The sequence below is a fragment of the Pelmatolapia mariae genome, linkage group LG3_W (genome assembly GCF_036321145.2).
Source record: "Pelmatolapia mariae isolate MD_Pm_ZW linkage group LG3_W, Pm_UMD_F_2, whole genome shotgun sequence".
NCBI classification, from domain to species: domain Eukaryota; kingdom Metazoa; phylum Chordata; class Actinopteri; order Cichliformes; family Cichlidae; genus Pelmatolapia; species Pelmatolapia mariae.
Window position 1 is genome coordinate 9831145 of NC_086229.1, and position 21612 is coordinate 9852756.

The 21612-nt window shown below is 44.5% G+C and overlaps 1 protein-coding gene across 1 annotated transcript in view; it reads right to left on the bottom strand.

The window, feature by feature from the left end:
• Positions 1 to 1650: 1650 nt before the first annotated feature.
• LOC134624181 (protein NLRC3-like) overlaps positions 1651 to 21612 on the bottom strand; it is a 54573-nt gene continuing 34611 nt past the window's right edge. Inside the window, exons 8-9 of the mRNA XM_063469167.1 lie at positions 2694 to 2740; positions 1651 to 2545 (exon numbers count right to left, since the gene is read on the bottom strand). Coding sequence (XP_063325237.1) covers positions 2001 to 2545; positions 2694 to 2740 — 592 coding nt within the window. The 3' untranslated portion in view covers positions 1651 to 2000. The remainder of the gene's footprint in view (positions 2546 to 2693; positions 2741 to 21612) is intronic.

Below are 21612 nucleotides of genomic sequence, written 5' to 3' on the forward strand. Positions count from 1 at the left end.
GAGGTTAATAACAGATTTGATTCGATGCAGAGAGGTCTATTAACACATAGTGAGTGAGAAAGGTGACTGGAAAGGAAAAACTCAATGCATCATGGGAATCCCCGGCAGCCTACGTCTATTGCAGCATAACTAAGGGAGGATTCAGGGTCACCTGGTCCAGCCCTAACTATATGCTTTAGCAAAAAGGAAAGTTTTAAGCCTAATCTTGAAAGTAGAGATAGTGTCTGTCTCCTGAATCCAAACTGGAAGCTGGTTCCACAGAAGAGGGGCCTGAAAACAGTTCTATTAGTGGGTCTGTGTGATCAGCATCAGTGGGTGAAGGTGAGGCCTTGACTAGTAGAACGTCATGTTGGTGTATGACAACACATGAGCCAACATCAGACTCCGAGCGCTACGATGCTAAAGATCAGAAGATCCAGTGTGACATCATCGTTACCTGGCAACAGCAGCCCTCATCTGACTTTATTGGAGGATATTTACACCAGCAACACTGTTTAGTTTGATATGACGGATTAACAACATGCTGTGATATCCAGTTCATCTGTAATAGATACTGGATCTAATCAGTCAGCAGATATTTGATCAGCTTATTTATAACTATACTAGAAACAAACACAACTGTGTTGGTGATTCATGCAAACTTGCATATCAGCCTTTGAAGGTTTTGTAGTATTGAGAACAAAGAGGTTGTGTTAGGGCTGAAAAGCCCGACTTGTTCTCCTCTGCAGGTCATCAAATGCACCACAGAAGTTTGTATTTACACAGCCTGTATATGTTTGATGGCTTTATTATTCTCTGTTCAAAGACAATAAATGTGCAAAATGTCTCATGTAGTATCAGCTTCATTTAAAATGACTGCAAACATTTAGAGAACATGTGCTGCTGTTTGTCCTACATTTCAACACTGAATGAACCCTGAAAACGTGATGGCAGGTGGCAGATTGGAGTCCACATGAAATATCGGCTGTATGAAGACTGGAAAATATAGATGATACAAACATGCAGCCAAACATTTGTGGACATGGATAAACTCTCTGATCCAAAAAGCAGGAAGTGACACAGCTAGAAAATGAAAGTGTGTAACAGCTGAAGTCAAATGTAATGCAGAGTTGAATCTGCACTTGGATCCATGTGTGAAAGGTCCACATGTAGGGATCACATGAGTCCTGATGTTTGTCAGTGCAGCTTGATAACTCCATCTACTGTGGGCTACATATACTGGGCTGGTAGCCAAAATAAGAGATTTTTAAAAACTCAGACTGAGGTCTTAATTTTGAAAGGCAGAGTTTTTTGAAGCTGCTTCCTGAAGCAGGACCCTAAACAATAAGAAAAAGCAGATTTAAAAACACTTCATGTCGTCTGTGCTCTTTAAACTGACATCATGCAGTTCATCTTATCACCAGCAGAGGGCCACAAATCACAATCAATGAAGAGTTCAAGGAGATGTTACTGACATCAGAGCTGTACGTATTGCTCTGATCAATATGGAAGTTCATGTTTCTCTGATTGGATCAGTTTTAAAAAGCAGCTGTTTTATAGAATGACAGAAACATGAGAAATGATGAATGTCTTTAATATTTGATACACTGAGTACTACTGGATGTCCATTTATTCAGCCACGATGGAAACATCCCATTAAGAAGGAGAAATCAAACATTTGAATTCATTTTAATGAGCTCAGACTTGTTGAAAATGCAGAGGAGCTGGTTGTGAACTGAGCTTCAGAGAAACATAACGTACTGATATTCACTGTGAAGCTTTGAGTGGAAAAAGACAGAAAAACAACATGTGGATCCTGGAATAATGGGAGCTTCCATCTTTAAAGGACTGAAGAGGAAGAAGTTTACAAGGAATCATTTAGAACAGTGTCAAACATCAACTGATTCAATCCATGAATCTGAAAACGTATTTGTGAGTGAAAGAGACAGAGATGTACAGACTGAACTATCTGTTCAACAGTCAGAGTGTTTCTCTAACAGGAGACACTCTTTACACTCCACTCAGCACAGAGTTAATAAGGAATCAAAACCTAATCTAAACCCAGGATAAAGAGTTTGAGTGAATGTGGTGTTGAAGGTGTGGAGGTGGATCAGAGTGTCAGAGGAGACTCTGTAGAAGGACAGAGTGCCAGCAGGACAGTCCACATACACTGCTGCTCTGTTAGAGACAGAGGAGGAGGAGGAGGAGGAGGAGGAAGAGGAGATGGATGTTACTCTGTTATTGTAACAGACATAAACAGGACCATCATCAGAACAGTTTAGCCTCCAGGACTGATCATTCCCTCCAAGTAAGCAGTCATCACCACGGCCTTTCCTTCTGATGCTTCTGTAACTCACTGATATATAAACCTCTCCTCTCCACTCGACCTCCCAGTAACAGCGACCAGTCAGACCATTTCTACACAGCAGCTGAAGATAAACATCAAATCTGTCTGGATGATCAGGATATGACTGAACCTCCTCCACATGTGTCACCTTCCTGTTGTTGTCAGACATTTGGAGGTTTGTGTGTACTGTGTTTGTGTCGATTGTGAGTTGACAGGAATCTGATGGAGAGAACAAACACAATCCAGCTGCAGTTATTGATCCATCATCTGTTCATTGATTGACACTTTGATGATGACTCCTGACATGATGAAGATGGATGAATGTGTGCTGCTTTGTTTTCATGAATCCCATTAAAAACACACTTACACTTCCTCAGACCTGGTCTCAACCATCGGACTCCAGCAGGCTCCACCCTGAAAGGAGGAGGGGGGTCAGAGCAGCACAGTCAGCATGCACACATGGACATTACATGGCTCTCATACACATACTGTTAGACAATTGAGCATCTAGTCAGTTGAAGTTATTGGATACTGATGTGGTAAATTAAGTAGCAGACAGGGTAGATAGTCAGTATCAGCTGCTTTGGGGTTAATAAAATGAAAACTTTGATTGTTGTAAATGGTGGTCGTAACAATAGTAGTAATAATAATGGTAAATGGCCTGTATTTATATAGCACTTTTCTAGTCCCTAAGGACCCCAAAGCACTTTACATATCCAGTCATTCACCCATTCACACACTGGTGATGGCAAGCTACGTTGTAGCCACAGCCACCCTGGGGCGCACTGACAGAGGCGAGGCTGCCGGACACTGGCGCCACCGGGCCCTCTGACCACCACCAGTAAGCAACGGGTGAAGTGTCTTGCCCAAGGACACAAAGACCGAGACTGTCGGAGCCGGGGCTCGAACCGGTAACTTTCCGATTATAAGGCGAACTCCCAACTCTTGAGCCACGATCGCCCCATGATGATGATGATAATCAGTGGTGGGTGTAATGCATTACTTGTAATCACTTTAAATTGTTCATGACAGAATAGAATAGCCTTTTGTCATTGTACATGTAAAAAATTGGTTTCTCCACATCAACTGTACCAGCATAAAATATAAATAATAAGGCAGCAGGAAAAAAAGAAATAAATACAAAACCAGAAATGACAGGCAATCTCCTGCTGGCTGGCTTTTCATCCCCTTGATGAGTGGAATCGACGAGTGTGACGGCTCAAACCCTGAGAATTTATGTCCCCTACCTCATTCTGCTAATCATGTGGCTTCTACCTCACCGAGCATGGTGGTTTTAAATGCTCGATCTATAACTAATAAATTGTTCTTGCTGAACAATTTTATATTTTCTAAAAAACTGGATTTTTTATTTCTGACTGAGACCTGGCAGCCGGTCTCAGTCGTCCCTCATTGAACTTGCAAAGATGGCTATTCCTTCATCAACCAAGCTTGCGTGTCTAGTTGTGGAGGAGGTCTCGCTGTGGTATTTCAGGGCCAACTTTCATTGAACAGCAAGAGCTGTTCAGCGAAAGTTGGAGATTTTCTTTCGTTTGAATTACATCTGATTAAATCTGAAATAAGGATCCGTTTTATAGTGCTGTGGCTGTAGCTTATTCTTACTGGAGTTCAGTGAGTTCTAATGCTCCACTATAAACCTCCAAAAGTTGATTCTGTTCATCTGGACGTAGCGTTTTGTGGGAGAAACGTTTCATCACTCATCCAAGTGACTTCTTCAGTCTCAGCTGAATGCAGGTTTCCCCAATTCTTATAAACAGTACATTTGCATAATGATTGAAACCAGCCCACTGAAGGAACAATGGGCTGGGAGGTCAGTTACTTAATCATAATTATGCAAATTCTCATGACCATTGATCAACAACCACTGACCAAAACCCACTGATCAAAGAACACTGATCAATGGCCATGAGTACCATTCACAGAGAGTTGGGGAATGGCTGCAATCACAGCATTGTAAGATGGCGAAAGATTTACCCTTAGGCCCCCTCCTCGATTCAGAGATGGTCTTTCCCTTTTCACGTAAATGGCCTCCTTGACTCCGCGCTCAAACCAGCGTTCCTCCCTGTCCAGGATGTGTTCATCCTCATCATTGAAAGAGTGTCCACTGGCCTGTAGGTGTAAATAGACTGCAGAGTCCTGGCCTGACGAGGTAGCTCTTCTGTGTTGTGCCAGAGATTGTGGGGAGGATTAAAGATGAACAAAGGGTGGTGGGAGAACAGTGAAGTGAGGATACACAGTGTGAAACTCCTTTAAGTGAACAATAATGTTGATGTGATATACAGAATGTCGGGAAAGAAATTCTGGTTTTAATGTGATTCTTGATTTGAGAATCAAAGGGTGGGATTGTATAGGAATTTCTTTCACTTATGTATTAACCACATTATTTTATTGTAATGCCTTGGTGCCACTGGATTTTAGCATGTCTGACACCCATACTGTAAGACAAATGGTGGGGGTCTAGTTAGGAAGTTGGGGGAAGCAGACAACTCCACAGGAAGAGTCTTTTGTCTCTTCCAGGGAGTGTGAATCTTAAGGTGTGAAACATCTGTGTACTGCCTTTTTGTTCCTGGAGAAGGTATTTAACTGAAGAGCCATGCTAGGCTCAGTGAGACTCTGCTGACCTGCCCCGTGGTCATGCAGGCTCTCCATCAAGCTTGGTTTTTATGTTCTTTTGTGTGTTGGATTAAAGAATGTTAGCTACAGCTCACCGCTCGTCTGCAGGCTTTATTTAAGTGGAAAAACTTCCACAACAGACCGGCACCGACCATAACTAGTGGACGCATTAGTTATTTCTTAGCCCGGGTGGTACCCGCGGGAGGTCAAGCACCCGTTAAAAACCCGGTGGTCGACGAAGACCACAGTTTTACTGCGCTGTTTGAATAGCAGGGTCGGACCCGGCCGTGACCATTTAAAACGTGACTGACTGGTGAAGCTTTAAGTAAAGCCGAAAGCGTGAGTGTGATACTGGACACTCTAGGTGGAGCTCTCTGTCAGCTGCGGGAAGCGGTTATAAATTAATTAGGGCTTAGCGATTAGACCGCTCTCTTAACGGCGTTTCCGAAGCGGAATTTATTGGGCAGTAAGGTCGAGGACCTGGGCTTAGATGCTTTTAAATTGGTCAAAAAGTTAGGTGTACCGGTACAAGAGGTTTTAAAGAAGTGATAAGGATAAGAATAAGAAACTGTTGAATAACCTGTCTTGGCATCTGGCGTTTTTTCATGTCTATACAGGCCTGAGTATATAAAATAAAGTGTAAACCGGCTGTGTACATTGCTTACATTGATCATAACTGGGTGTGGTGTGAAAGTGATTTACCATAGAGGTTGAGTGTATGAGGATTAAACGTAACAGTGTGTGAAAAGTGTGGTGTGAAATCTGTTGGTGAAAAGAAAAAGGCTTAATAGTATGTGGCTGGAAGGTTTTAAAGAGTGGTGAAGTGTTTAAGTGTTTCTAGAGGTGAAGCTGTGTAGTGGTGAAGCATTGAAGAGGGAGAGTGTGAGAGATGTGGATGTTGTTTAGTGAAGAAAAGAGCATAATAGAGCTTTTGGTGATTTTGTCAGAGGTTGTGTGTATTGTTTGAGTATATTGAATAAACCTGTAGTCTGGTGTCTGAGATTTTGCATTGTGAGCACGGGTGTGGTGATATTTCATGAGGAGGTCAGTAAGAGGCCTCCTGGAAAACTCCTGTAAAATAGAGTTGTTGTTTTGTTGTTCAGTATATGAAGTGCAAAAGAATTAATTGTGTGATTTGTGGTTGATTTTTCTGTGTAGCCTAATGAGGCAGAAGTGTGTGGGTTATTTTTTGATATTTTATTAAGTGTGAGCTGGTTCATGTATGTTTTCTCCCTATTAGAAGTGGGAGAAGTGGAGTTATTTTTGTGTTAAACTTTGTTATTGCTGGGTGACGTGAATGTGAGAGTGAGCTTTTGCTGGCTTCGCGTGCTTAATTAGTTGTAGTGGGTTTTTTGAGAAGCTTTGTGTTTTTTGTTGTTTAGGCGAAGGGGTGCAGTTGACGCACCAACCGTGTGTGTGTGTGGAGAGAGAGAGAGTCTGTGTGTGTGTGAGGTGGCTGTGAGAGCTTAGAGGAGGTGCAGCTTAGGCAGACAGGGCGCCTCTGACTGTTAAAGGGGAAGTACGGCGAGGCAACCCAAAGGGAGGAGCTCAAGAGCGGCCATTTTGTGGGTGAGGTTAAATACAGAATGGCTGACAGCGAAAGGGCGACCCCCAGTGGGGAGAAGAAGTACAAGCCACTGAGGGAGCAGATTATACAACTTAAGAAGGCCATCAAAATTACCTCTGAGGGAACTCCTAAGGAGATTGCCCGAGAGTGTAAGAACATGGAAAATGAAGTGAAGAAATTACGTGAGAATCAACAAAAAACTTTGGAGGACAGAGTACCCCTCCATTTGATTTTTCAGATTGGAGGTGAAGAGTGTGAAAAGAGGATAAAGGAACTGGAAGATGAGCCGGAGAGACGCTTTCTGGGGAGAAAAGTGATGGCAGAAAAGAAGTTGATGATGGAAAGACAAGGTAAGTGTTGTAAGCTCATGATTATGTGTCAGGGGGTGTCTCATTGGATGAAGGAAGAGGATGTGGTCGAGACCAGTCCAACACTGAAGAAGGAAGCCATGGCTGAGGGGACATCAACGTCAGTTTATCCCAGCCTGACACAATTCTCGAGTGCCCCTCCCCCTCCGTATGCCTTTCCAATTTTGGCTGTGGAGGGTGGCACTCTGTGGGGACGAGGAGGAAAAACAGGAACAGTGAAGGGAGGAATTGTGGATTTCCAGGAGGACAGCAGGCAAGTGACCCCTGCCCAGCAGGCAAAGGGAGCCAACACAGGAGTGACACAGCCTAAATCAGCGGCAGTTCCATCAGAGGTGACTCCGTCTCAGCCAGTTGCTGGGACATCACGAGGTGGCATAACTACACCATGTGTGACTTTGCTTCCTCCCTCGCACTTCAGCCCAGAGTGCAGATAAGGTGACACCAGAGCGGGTCAGCCAGGAAGCGATAACCCTGGATTCATGGACCTCAGAGGAGGATACGCCTGCACCGCAACCTCAGAGTTTGCCGGCAAAGGTGAAGCAAAAGGCCTGTCGGAGGCTAGATGTCGGCGACCTGGAGGAAAATCAGTGGCAGGGGGAGGTCCTTGGGAAAATATCTACCAATCAGGAAGCCGTGACAAGGTTGGAAGTGAAGTTGAAGGAGCTGGAAGAGGGGATGGTTGCCCAAAGGATCGAAACACTGGAGAAGGAGATTGAGGTGTCAGCAAGAAGAGGACGGAAACCACGGGAAGTGTTGGCTTTGGGGATTGAAGGGTTTGCCCCAAAGTTCAAAGCTGACTTGGGTCTGAGGACTCTTCGCTCTGGAAGGGCTTTGGGGGAACCAGAAGACAAGAGACAGTCGATTTTTAAGACAAATCAGACCCAAAGCATCGCCTTGCAAACCAATGAGGGGGAGCTGGACCCAGAAGATGTGGTGCCACTCACTATGCCTTTGCTGAAGGGGCTGAAGGGAGAACCAGACTATCACCCCTACAACATCAGAGACTTGGAGGCATTGGTGAAGCAACTGCCCCCGATCACAGAGGGAGGAGCCGCTTGGCTGAGAAGGCTGCGCAGTCTCACAGAAGGGGAGGAGCTTGCTCTGGGTGATTTTAGAGCTATTTCTGGACGGGCTTTGAGGGGGTGTGGCTTGGCTGACGTGGAAAAGATAGCAGGCACCACATGTGCTCCAAATGACGTCCCCTATGAAACGGTGCAAAATGCTCTCGCTAACGCAGTGCGTGACAAATATCCAACCCCTCACACTGGCACCACACCTAAAATAGTGTGGAGCCCAGAACACACTCCTAGAGAGTTTATAGAGCATGCAAAAGAACAGTGGATTATGCAGACTGGAGAGCATCCTGGACAAGAAGGGGAACATCGGGCGTGGTTCCGTTCTGCGCTGCTGGCAGGTTTACCAGAACCTGTAAGAGTTGACCTGGAGAAGAATCCAGACTTTGCGGTTGCAAATTCTACAAAGTGGGAGCGACATGTCATACACAGACTTGAGTTGGAGAAGGACGAGGCGACCAAAAAGAAGAAGGAGTTGGAGGAGGCGCAAGGGCAGCTGGTGAAATTGAAACTGGCTGAGGCCAGAGAAAAACTAAGTGAAAGGAGAAAAGAAGGTAAGGAGGGAGCTAAGAAAATGCTGGTGGCGAAGCCTCAGGGCGATCCGATGCCTGACTGGCCAGATCTGGACCCGGTCTTGTACCCTGATGACCGATGGCCCGCCAATGGACCAAGGCAAGGACGACCCGCGGGGAATTGGGGGGCTAGTAGGTCACTGAGGGGGCGTGGTGGATCTCAAAGAGGAGGAGGACTAAGGGGCCGTGGTCTGGGGGGACCTATGCTGGACCCCAACATGTGCCGAAAATGTGGAGGACAAGGACACTGGGCTCGTGACTGTCCTACACCATGGCCACAAGAACCGTATTATCCACCCCAGGCACGTGGAGCTCCTCGAGGCAGAGCAGTCCAAACGAGAGGACATCAAGCTCCAAACCCAGGCATGGCGCCGGTGGCTCAGTATCCCCTGACCGACTGGGTCAGGGAGGAGGAGCAGTACTGACGGGACCCACAGAGATCCGGCAGCATGGGAATGGCAGATCCCATGTTGTCGATGACCGTGGAAGGGACTGAAATGACCTTCCTAGTGGACACTGGAGCAACTTACTCAACGTTGAGACAAAGACCAAGCAGTGCAACACTTTCCAATCACACGGTTAGTGTAGTTGGTTTCTCTGGGGTTCCGATGACTCTGCCAATGACCAATCCAGCCCTGACAGAGCTGGGAAAACAGACATTGAAGCACAGATATGTGGTGTCTCCTCACGTGCCAGTGAATCTGATGGGCAGGGACCTGCTCATTAAACTGGGAGCCACTATCATGTGTTCGGCTGATGGATTAACAGTTACGCTTCCGGGAGGAAAACAGTTCCTGTGCCTGGGGTCACATTCAAAGAACCAGTATTTGCTACAAGACTGTGAACAATCGACAGCTGACATATACTGGGGTCGGTTGGTGGACGAAGGCATTCTAAGACAATACCAGCAGTGGAAACCTTGGATTATGGCCTTGGCTGTCTATTCTCCTCCGAGAGATCCCTACCATGTCACCCTCTATTATGACAGGGACGATGATGAAATCTACAGGGACCATTTCCAGTCTGAACTTGAAGGTCAGACGTGGAATGTGTGCTCTCAAAATATCTCTGTCGGTCCTGAAGGCGTCGCGGCAGCTGTCAAATTAACCGAAGAACAACGGCCTTGGTTCAATATGGGACCTGATTCAGTGCCCCACATCACATTGGCGGTCCATGAGGGTCATCAGGCGAAGGAGATGGGAACGATGGTCAGGAGAGCGCTGGATGAGGCCTGTTGGCAAGCCACTCAGATTCCAGATGTTTGGTATTCGCCAAAATGTAAAATTTATCGTATCACCTGCCTGTCAAATGACGCAGTGATATTGGAGCATGAACAAGTCTCAAGAATTCATGGAAGAGAAAGAATAGACCATGCTGATGCAGTGGCCGCACTTGCGACTCTTCCTGATGTTAAGAGATTTTGGGGTTTTTACTCCGACCTGGGTTGCATTACAGGAAAACTCCTGACACCTGACACTTTGTGGTCAGCATGTTCCACAGATGTGGGCCTGGCAACTTGCTCGCCTGTCTTGTTCCAACTGAAGTCTGATGCACCAATCTGGAAACCGCAGTACAGACACAAACGAGAAGCTGAGGAGGGAATTGCAGAAACCATTGAAGGGCTATTGAAAGTGGGAGTGCTGGAGCCCTCACAATCCTACTGGAACACTCCCATTTTGCCAGTAGAGAAGCATGGGACAGGAAAGTACAGGATGGCACATGACTTAAGAGCCATAAATGCCGTTCTACGTACTGACACTGTGCCTGTTCCAAATCCCTACACAGCACTAACAGCACTAACACCAGACCAAAAGTGGTTCACGTGCATTGATCTAGCTAATGCATTTTTCTGTCTCCCACTGCATGAGTCCCTTAGGGACATTTTCTCATTCACATACAGGGGGCAACAGTACAGATACACATGGTTACCACAAGGGTTTGCATTGTCACCTGGGATTTTCAACCAAGTGTTGAAAGAGGCTCTCTCACCGTGTCACCTACCAGAGGGGTGCACACTGGTGCAGTATGTTGATGACTTATTAATCGCGGCTCCGTCTGTTTCGGCATGTACGGCAGCCTCACTCACCATACTGGAGAGACTTGGTGAGTGCGGGTTCAAAGTGAGTAAAGAAAAGTTACAGTTGGTCCGACCAGAGGTAACATTTCTGGGCCGTGTCATTGCTCACAAATCAGTGGGGTTGCTTAACACACACAGGGATCAGATTCTGACACATCCAAAACCGCGCACAGTTAAGGAACTGCTCTTATTCTTAGGCTTAACGGGATACAGCCGGCAGTTCATTCCAAATTACGCGGGCAAAACAGCTCCTTTGAGAGATTTGGTGAAAGAGGTGGGTGTCCGTAACCTTAAGGCTGAGCTGCCATGGACATCGGCCACCGAGTCGGCGTTTATCACACTAAAACACGACCTGTCAAGATCTGCTGATCTTGCCATGCCTAACTATGATGAACCCTTCTATCTTGATGTTTCAGAAACACACGGGATAGTTAACGGGGTGTTGTTTCAGAAAAAGAGGGGAGGAAGAGATGTACTTATGTACGTCAGCATCAGACTGAATCCATTGGAGACAAGCCACCCTGTATGCACACAGCATGCAATTGGGGTGGCAAAAATCATACAAAAGACAGCACATATAGTGAGGGAGCATCCATTGAAAGTACTGACCACACACAGTGTAGTGGCATATGTTAACTCGCAAACCTTCACTATGACACCATTGACACAGCAGAGAGTGAGCAAAGTCTTAGACGCTCCAAATCTGACATTCACACATGAGGGAATCAACATGGCAGATTTAATGGGGTCAGGAGAGCCGCACGACTGCGCAAAGAGAGCTGAAGTGGAAGAGAAAATCAGAGAAGATTTGAAGGCGGAGCCTATTGTGGGAGCTGAAGATTGGTTCACCGATGGATGTTGTCACACACTGTAAAAACGATAACTAGTAATTGTTGATTTGAGTAAAGTTTTCAAAGTAAACTGACTTAGAAATAAAACTTTCCATTTACAACCTAAAATAGCTTGTCTGCCCAACAAATTTCTTCCATTGTTGTCCTAACTAAGATTTTCTAGCGAGCATAACAAAGATTATCAACTTTTGAGTAGATTTTTTGAGTCGAGTTGGGAACGGTGGGAAACCCCGTAGGTGACTGGCACACGTCGTGGTCTGAATAAGTTTGAACTAGACCAAACGAGTCTGAGCAGACTGTGTGATAGTGGTTTGTCGATGTGTTCTGAACTGAAAACCTGCTAAGAAACTTTGAACAAACGTGGCCAAAGTTGGATGAAAATTAAAATTTTTCGACCATTACGGATTTTACCTGGTCTGAAGTTGGAGTGTATTATTTGACCATTTTTTGGACAGGTGTGGGAGCTGCCGGCCATTTGCCCTAGCAGGTAAGCTAACGACATCTGTTATTAGGATTTTCTACAAGCGCTAGGCTGCATCCTCCTGAGGACCCAGGAGGGTGGAACGAGTAAAGCACTGAAAAAAAGCCAAACAATAACATATTTAAGTCATCTAAGGGACTTATATATCATGTTTAAGCTAGCGAAGGACCGCGCGGGGGGTTGAAAATGATATGCCAGGAGTTCGCTGTTCTCGCTGCTCTAGCAAGCCTTGAATCCCCAGCTAGCTATCGAAGCTGGTGGTAACAGATGTCTCCGAAAACGTAGAAGCATTTTTGCAAAAATGTGTTGTCTTAATAAACTGAGCAGATATTTGAAATTTACACAGCTACATTCTCGCCTGAAAATACCTTAAAAGTTTACTTTGTGACCCAGAAAGAGTAATAAGAGTAATATTAAAACTAAGTGGCTGCCGCCATTGTTTGAAACTAGAATCGGCTGGGCCGCGCTATGAATTCTGGCATAGGGTGGGCCACGAAGGATACACCTGACCCATCCTTCAAAGCTGTGGAAAGTATTGTATTGTTTTGAGAACCTTTTTGTTGGTGGAGTATTGATTTTATGTACAATTCCACGGGTAGACGCGATCTGTACGGTCCGACTTTGCACATGCGCAGTAAGGATCGGGGAGTCCGATCCGTAACTTTTTTTTCTCATTTTTTTTTTTCTACATTATATTGAAATGTTTCATTATTGCAAACATTTTCTCTCAGGCGGAGAGAGGTCGTGGAGTGTCAGCCTATGGTATCTGAGGTCCAGGAGAGATGACCTGCGCTGTTTTCCTCTGAGGAGGTAAGACTGTCCTAATTTATTTATAATTTAATTATAATTCAAATTGGGCATGATTTATACTTATATTGAAGCAGTACGGTATTTGCTGGGGTAATGCATTGGCCAACTTTACTATCTTGTGCTACCACTCCAGTCAAGGCCCTTGCCAGTGTTATATTGAAATCCTTACCCTGAACATTTCTGCCAGTACAAAAGTCCCCATGCTAAATCGAAATTGTGAAACAGAAAGGCAATCTCATAATTTTGACTTAGCATGTATTTTTTTTTCTTTTTGTGCTAGAAATAGGACTTCTATAGTCTGAGATTGTTAGGGAAAGAATACTAAGGCAGGTCACAGAATCTGATTGGTCACAGATTTTGGTGCAACTTAGAACATAATATGTATTTTCATATTGATACTGGGTTTTGTGGGGGGTGTTTCTATTCCTGTGCAAAAGATGTATTCATGAGAGATAGTAGGTAGGTTTTGCTGTTGATGACACAGTCAGGCATATAACATGGTGCAGACTGTCCAAGACAGCTACCCAGGAATTTTCTGTGCTGAATAAATGACAATATTTTGGTGAATGTATTGTTTAGATATCTGAAAATTTCATCGGATCACAAGCAAAGACCTCCTGGGGACCTTCAATGCATCCCTTGACAAAGTTGTGCCTGGCCTGCCTGCTGAAACTGTACTGGTCTAAGAAGGGAGCTCTTGGTGAGGAGATGGAAGACCTCCTGGATAAACTTGATGAACAGGTGAGTGAAGTGCTCCTTTATCTGACATTTTTAGAAGAGAGTATACTTTTCTCTTAACAGAAACTGAAAAAGATGTTGGCTTCAAACAAAACACATCAGTGGATATGTCAGTAAAAATGAATGTCATGAGTCATTGCTTTGTTCTTATTTGGCAATATTTTATTTAATTTGTAAAACGAAATTAAAATTGTTAACATGGTGTTGTTGTTGTTTTTGGGGGGGGGGGTTGTACGTTTTGCGTGTTGCTGGGTCTGACCTGTGCTTTACTTTCATTACTATGAGAGTTCTGATTTTGCATTGTCTATAGTACACCATGTTACTTCACTAATTGAAATTCTTGTTTTCCACTGAATACTCTTTAGACATCCAACACTGTGTCCAACGGGCACTGAGAGGCCTGCCCATTTTCCTCAAGAGAAGATGCAACAGAGGTTTTCCTGAAGTGCTTAGTAAGTACAAAAAAGTAATGCAAGTAAAACTAATTGCTATGAGATGTTTTTAAAGGATGAGTTTATCCAAAATGGAAATGTACACTTTCTCAGTGCAGTCCAGATAATTTTATAGTGGGGATTGCAGTTGTCATAACTCAGTCCTTTTTTTCTGCTGAGCAGCAGCTGGGCATTGTTAGTGGTTGTTCCATAGCAGAAAATATTTTTGTACAAAACTCACAAGGTGGCATTAATTAAAAGAAAATAAGCTTTTTCTTCTTAAAACCTCCATGGGTCAAACGACCAGCATGGTATAGAGGTTAAAGTTAAAATCTTTAGAAATTTGTTTTGTCTTTAGTTTTTCTTAGCTTTCAATAATTCATATTTTACTTTTCTTCAGGACACTGACATTTTGGAACCAGTGTTGAACGGTGCATCAGTTGCCATCCTCACCATCCTACAAGATGACGATGCTGATACGTCTGTGCGAGAACATGCAGTTGTGTTGGAAGGGGACATTGTGCTACATAACATTCCAGATCTCTCTACTGCCCTGGCACACCTCTTTGGCCTTCTGTATGCCCTCAACATTGATTATCCAAAGCAGATGAGTTTTACCTTTGAAGCAATTCAGGCCATCTTATTTTGGCCTGGTCGGACAATATGAAGGTGAAGTGGATAAATCATTATTCAAAATGTAAATTTTAGTCAGATGAATCTGTATTGTTGAGAATATATGGTGAAAATTTGTCTTGTAGTATTTTAAAAGATTTGTTATAGTGTTAGTTTCCTCTTCATTGATGGTAACATTTCTAAGAACTTTTAACTTCCATAGTTCATCATAGTAAGCCTGTGTAAAATGTCAATGTCTGGGTGCATAGGCAATCATTTGTAGCACTACCCTATTTAATGTGCAATAGTTATGTTCAGCTTTTACAAGACGGTCAGGGTGTGTGTGCATGAATTATTAAGTTGCTGGACACTTTTCTTTTTTGGTTCTGGACTCTAGAATTTTAACGTCTCTGCTGGGGTGCTCAAAGCACCCAAAAGAAACTGGCAACACGTTTTGTTTGTTTGTTATTTCTTTTCTTTCTTTCTTTTTGTTTTTTTAACAGAAATTCACCCTACTACCCATGACATTCTGAAATGTACTGAAAAGACTGTTGAACAAAATAAATAAGCTTTTAGATAACATTGAATTGTGCTTTGTTTTATTCTATATCTATTTATTAAGTGTTTTTTCAAGTATAATAACAACATACATTTTCCTTTGTTTATATAGGTAAATTTTCAACTCACTGGAGTAAGAATTGTATGATTACTCAACAAGAATATCTGTGTTTGGTGAAGGCAGAAATACATGGCATTGAAACCAGAATTTCTTCGTTAGACTTCCAGGATTATCCTAATTAGGTGAACAAGAAGATCCAAGTTGGCAGAACTTGTAAATCTTAGTTGAGTCAACAACAGTTGGCAAAAGTTGAGAAAACTCAAAAATCTCTTGCATCATGTTGCCTTGAAATTTTACGTTTTCTCAACATTTTCTTTTTTACAGTGCAGAGATGAAGAAGGATTAAAGGCAGGCTATGCTGTAGTCTGCAGAAATGGGACTGAATTTGAAGTAAAAGAGTCCAGAAGACTTGAAGGGCAGCAGTCGGCTCAGAGAGCAGAAGTAATTGCTTTAAGCCGAGCCCTGAGACTTGCTAAAGGGAAAAGAGTCAACATTTACACGGATTCAGCTTATGCCTTTGGAGCAGCTCATGTGGAGCTAGCTCAATGGAGAAGAGAAGGATTCAGGACAGCAGACAATGCACCAATCTGCCACAAGAAGGAAATGGAGGAACTTGAACAGGCCTTGGAAGATCCGGAAGAGGTGAGTATTATAAAATGTAAAGGTCACTCTTCTGGGACTGGCATGGTGGCCAGGGGAAATGAAGAAGCCGATCGAGCCGCAAAGGAGGCTGCAGGATATAAAGGACCAAGGCAGATGGTGCAAATAAGTGTGGAAGAAGAATCAGGAGTCAACATGTTAGAGGAGGCCAGGAAGGCCCAAGAGGAGGCGGCCCCAGAGGAGAAGGGGGTCTGGAAGAGCCGAGGAGCATGGGAAGAAGGAGGTCTCTGGCGAGGACCCGAAGGACGACCTGTGCTGACTGCAAACCTGGCAAAACAGAAGATCACCAAAGCACATGGGCTCGGTCATGTGGGTGTGGCCCAGATGGAGAGACATCTGTGTCATTGGTGGCACCCATTCTTGAAAGATATGATTAAAGAGAAAGCTAGGACGTGCCTGATCTGTGGGAGGCACAATCCAAAGCCAGTGATAAAGCCAGAAGCAGGTAAGTTTCCCATTCCAGAGAGACCAGGAGAAGAGATTGTCATCGACTTCACTGACATGATCGACTTGGGTCCAGGAGGAGTCAGGTATTTGTTGGTAAGTGTAGATGCTCTGACCGGCTGGCCAGAGGCGTGGCCTACAAAAAGAGAAGATGCAAAGAGTGTAATTAAGTGTCTGATTAATCATTACATTCCAAGGTATGGGTTTCCTAAACGAATTCGGTCAGACAATGGAACACATTTCAAAAACAAAGATTTGGCAGAAGTAGAACAGAGGCTGGGGGTGCAACACAGGTTTGGAACTGTGTATCATCCTCAGTCCCAAGGGAAGGTAGAAAGAATGAACCTAAACTTGAAAAACAAAATAGCCAAAATTTCTGCTCAAACGGGGCTAAATTGGGTTGCAGCTCTGCCCATTGCATTAATGATTATAAGATGTTCTGTTAACCATTCAACAGATTTCACGCCGTACGAGCTGCTGACAGGACGGCAGTTTCCAGGTCCCTGGACGGCAGTCCCGGCGGAAGAAAGTATAAAAAGTAACAGAACGCATGCAGAATATTGGAAAGAATTAAAAGCTCTTGTGTCTAGTTTCACACAACAGGTTGCAGCAGGAGTGAGCCCGGTGGACAGGACCATCCCAGACGCCAAGGTGGTGTGGCTGAAGGTCATTAAGCGAAAGTGGAAAGACCCAAGATGGACGGGGCCATTTGAGGTGACGGCTCGTACCACAACAGCGGTCCAGCTGAAGGGGAAAGGCGAGACCTGGTTCCATTGGTCTCAGTGTGCAGTGGCAGACGAGAGCTTGGTGGAAACAAGCTCATCTCCAAATAACACGGGTGGTAAAAAGAGGCAGAATAATCCTCTCACCTGTGCAACGACTGACCAGTAGTCTACCTGGTAAGTCGAAGAAAGAAGAGGAGGATCGCAGACCATCACGGCGCTCAAAGAGGAGGTGCCAGAGAGGCGTGGAGTTTGAGAGGCTGGGGCTCCAGTCTAAAGTTACAAGGAGAGTATGGGGATTAGAACCATGAGGTTGTGGGGAAATTGGAAACTAATCAGAGTGTTGGCATGTGTGAGTGTTCTAATATGTTTGTTTATCTTTTGGCAGACTGGTGAATTGCCCAGACGCAGAGGTCCAGCCGCTCCAGAGTCCAAATTGATTGAGTCGCGAAGAAAATTCAAGCGTGACGTCTCAGGTGAAGGTGATGAGTGCCTCAGCACCTCTGGCGGGATCGAGTTAGATTATGTTAACGGGTCCACAACATCATTCACGTTCGATTTGTGTGATGTCATTAAGTGTACAGGAGCTAGTAGCAGCTGGAGAGCATATGATGTGTGGGTTTGTAATCACCCCATGATATGCTTTCGTAAGTCGGTTTGGGGCCCTTCGTGGAGCGAACATGTTTACATCTACATAACAGATCAGTGGTGTGCGTGGGAAGATGTGGTAGGTTGGACAGGACTAGGATGGCAGCCAGCGGTGCCGCAGGCCCTTAAGGGGATAGCCATTCAAAGGGATTATTCTGTTTCACATAACCCTGTCACTCTTTCCCTAGGACCGTGGAGTGAACTTCCTGAATCGGGGATTTCAGGAGGCGCGTTCTATCTGGTAATTGGGGTAGATGTGATAGGGACAGATCCATCAGGTGTAATTCGGGTGAACTTAGTTAATCCAAAGTCTGAACCATCTCATAAGGGTGTGGTCACAAATCTAACAGAGCCAACAGTCACTTCGGGTACAATTGCTCATAAGGAGCACCAACCAAAAGAGAAATGGCTTGTCACAACAGATTACACTAGACTAAAACCTCAGGATTTGATTGAGCGTGCCACCGGTTTCAGTGACAGTAATCTCTGGCTTGATTGGGTGGCTCAAAATGCTAAAGAACAAGAGGTGTCTGACTGTGTTGCCTGTGCTACAGCTAGACCTCGGTTGTTTACTGAGCCTGCGCCTCTGTATCCAGAGGATGAGTGGGGTTATAATTGCATGCTGAGACTGACGAGAGAAGCTGTGGTCACAGGTAATTGCACTACGCTGTCAAGTTTATATCCACCTATTGACAAACGTACACGAACAGGTTCATTCACACCTAAGCGAGATAATTACACATGTTTTGAATTTGCTACAGACAGTGTGAGATACACTCTGGGACAAATTGACCCAAGTTGGTGTATAAGGACGCTCACGGGAAAGACCACCAACAATGTAAGTGACCCAAACACAATAATAGGTACATGGGCTAGAGGTGGATTGTATTATTACTGTGGACATTATACTCTTTTGGTGCAGGTTCCTTTGGGAAGTGTGGGGACGTGTGCTATGGTGCGGTTAGGAGCACCATTAATGCTGATAGGGAGTAAGGTTAAAGCCATTCCACAACATGACACACGCACATTGACAGCCAGACGGAGGAGACACATGTTGAGGGTAAGAAGCGCAACGGGTACACATCGTTATGACCCAAGAACGGACTCCCCAACCTGGATTGACTCAATAGGAGTTCCCAGGGGAGTTCCTGATGAATATAAATTAGTTAACCAAATAGCGGCAGGTTTTGAGAGTGTGTTTATATGGATAACTCCAAATAAAAATGTTGATCGCATTAACTATGTTCATTATAATTTGCTGAGGCTCTCTAACCTTACCAGAGACGCGGTGGAGGGGTTTGCGGAACAATTAGGCCCGACGTCTTTGATGGGGGTGCAAAATCGCATGGCTCTGGACATGTTGCTGGCCGAAAAAGGAGGTGTATGCTCTATGTTTGGTGACATGTGTTGTACTTTCATTCCCAACAACACTGCTCCTGATGGCACGGTAACCAGGGCGCTGGAGAGTCTGAAAACTTTATCCAAAACTATGCATGAACAATCAGGTGTGAATAATGTGCTGGGGGACTGGATGACGTCTGTTTTTGGGCAATGGAAGGGTGGGTTTATGTCTGCCATGTTTTCTTTTGTTACTTTTATAGGTATTTTGGTTATAGGTTGTTGTCTCATCCCTCTGACCAGACGAGTGCTGATGAAGCTGGTGGAGAGGGCTATGGATTCGGAGCCAGTTGGTTTAACTGGTCCTGGGTCTATGATGCCATTGCGAGAGGTGGCTAACTGGTCTGAGGAGTGAGACAATAATGATGAGTGTTGGCCTTTTTCTAAGGCCAAAGAGGAGGAATGTGGAGAGGAAATTATTTTTTCTGTTACTATTCATAACCAGCATATATGAGTGTGCATTATTTTCATCATCATGTCATTAAAGCATTAATTGAATCTGTTGATGTTATATTACAGTTTGTATTCCAGGTGTGATAACAATTATAATTCCATAATAATCTTTTATCGCAGGTTGAACTGTATTCATGTTATCTATATATATTCATATCTGTTTACACTATAACACATTATGACAAATAATGAACTCACAGCATAGAGCTCTGTGTGTTTCTGCAGAGTCTGACTCTAGTAGAAGGTTGACTGAGGACACGAAAACACTCATCTTGGGCCTGCACATACACACACTGTATCTAGACTGTTTTGTTCTGTTCAGAAGTTGCTACGTGACTTGTCCAGCGTAGAAGATGGTTGAGCAATGATAAAAAACATCTGGTGGGGTCTCTACCGTCCACTGTGCTGGAACGTTCTTAGATTACAAGAATTGATACTTTCATTTCCAGGAAATCTAAGTGTTTGACGCTTGTTCTCCGTCATCAACTGTTATATATACCACTCCTTATTATTGTTCGGGGAAGACTGATGCTGTTTTTGGTGATCGTGCTCGGCTTCCCACATATATATGTGTGTTTAATAAAATCATTGTTTTGACGCATCACTGGGCTCTGTAGTCGTTTGTCCCTCACCTCAAACTACGAATTCAGGACACGTGTTTTGGGGTTTAAAAGCCACAGAGACCCGGTGTTTAGAAAAAATGCGTCTCAACTGCTCCGATACTCCTGACACATATGGGATCACTACAGGTTTATGCTGGGGCAGCGGTTGTCCTTCTCTCCTGGATCGGCTGGAGCTTTCTGTAAGTGCCTTTCCCGCTTTGACAAAAGTCCAGCTGGGATAACCACATTTACTCAGGGCCTTCTTGATGTGCTGTTCTTCTGCCTCCCTGGCCGCTGTGTCAGTGGGGATGGTGCTCTGTGTTGTAGCGTCCTGATGACACCCAGTTTGTGCTCCAGTGGATGATGAGAGTCAAACCTTAGATACTGATCCGTATGCGTAGGTTTACGGTACACGTCAGCTTTTAGATGTCCCCCATTACTGATGGAAATCTCACAGTCTAAGAAGGCTAACCTGCCACTTTTCATATCCTCCCTAGTGAATTTAATGTGTCGGTCCACCAAGTTATTGTGATCTGTGAAATCTAGTATGTCCTGAGATTTGATTTTCACCCAGGTGTCATCCACATATCTGAACCAATGGCTTGGTGGTGTTCCAGGGTAGGATAGCAAAGCCCTCTTTTCCACTTCTTCCATGTACAAATTGGCCACGATGGGTGAAACTGGGGAGCCCATGGCACACCCATGTTTTTGCCTTTTGGAGATTTACTTTCCTGGATGATTGAGAATGAATCAAGACGCTCCACTATAAAACTGTCCAGACTGTTTATAGTCAGGGATTTTAACAAACACATTGATGATGTCTCCAAAGGTTGATTCTGTTCATCTGGATGTAGCGTTTTCAGAGGGAGAAACTTTTCGTCACTCATCCAAGTGACTTCTTCAGTCTCAGCTGACTGCAGGTTTCCCCAATCTTATGAACAGTACATTTGCATAATGACTGAAACCAACCCATCAAAGGAACAATAGGCTAGGGAGGTCAGTTCCTTCAACATAATTATGCAAATTCTCATGACAATTATCAACAACCACTGATCAATGGTACCATTCACAGAGAGTTTGGGAATGGCTGGAATCACAGCATTGTTTGATGGCAAAAGATGTACCCTTAGGCCCCCACCTTGATTCAGAGATGTTCCTTCTCTTTACTTTCCCAGTACATATGTCACGGTTTGCGGGTGCAGGCCGTGTGGGAATTATTTAGGACCAGAAGCAGCAGCTCAGGTGCAGGTGAACATTTATTGACAGGAGTGCAAATCAACAGAAATGGCAGGTGACATGAACAGGAAAACCTAAACTGGGTAAAACTAACAAAACAAACCAGAAACGAAGATGCAGGGAGGTCCGGGGAAATATACATGGAGAGACGCAGGGAGGCCGAGGGGAAACAACACAGACCAACCAGCAATCACTAAGACAAAAGACACGACTAAAATACACTCAGAGAACACAGGGAGATTACACACAGGTGGGGGACACAGCTGGGAGAGATTAACCTGACGAGACAAGGG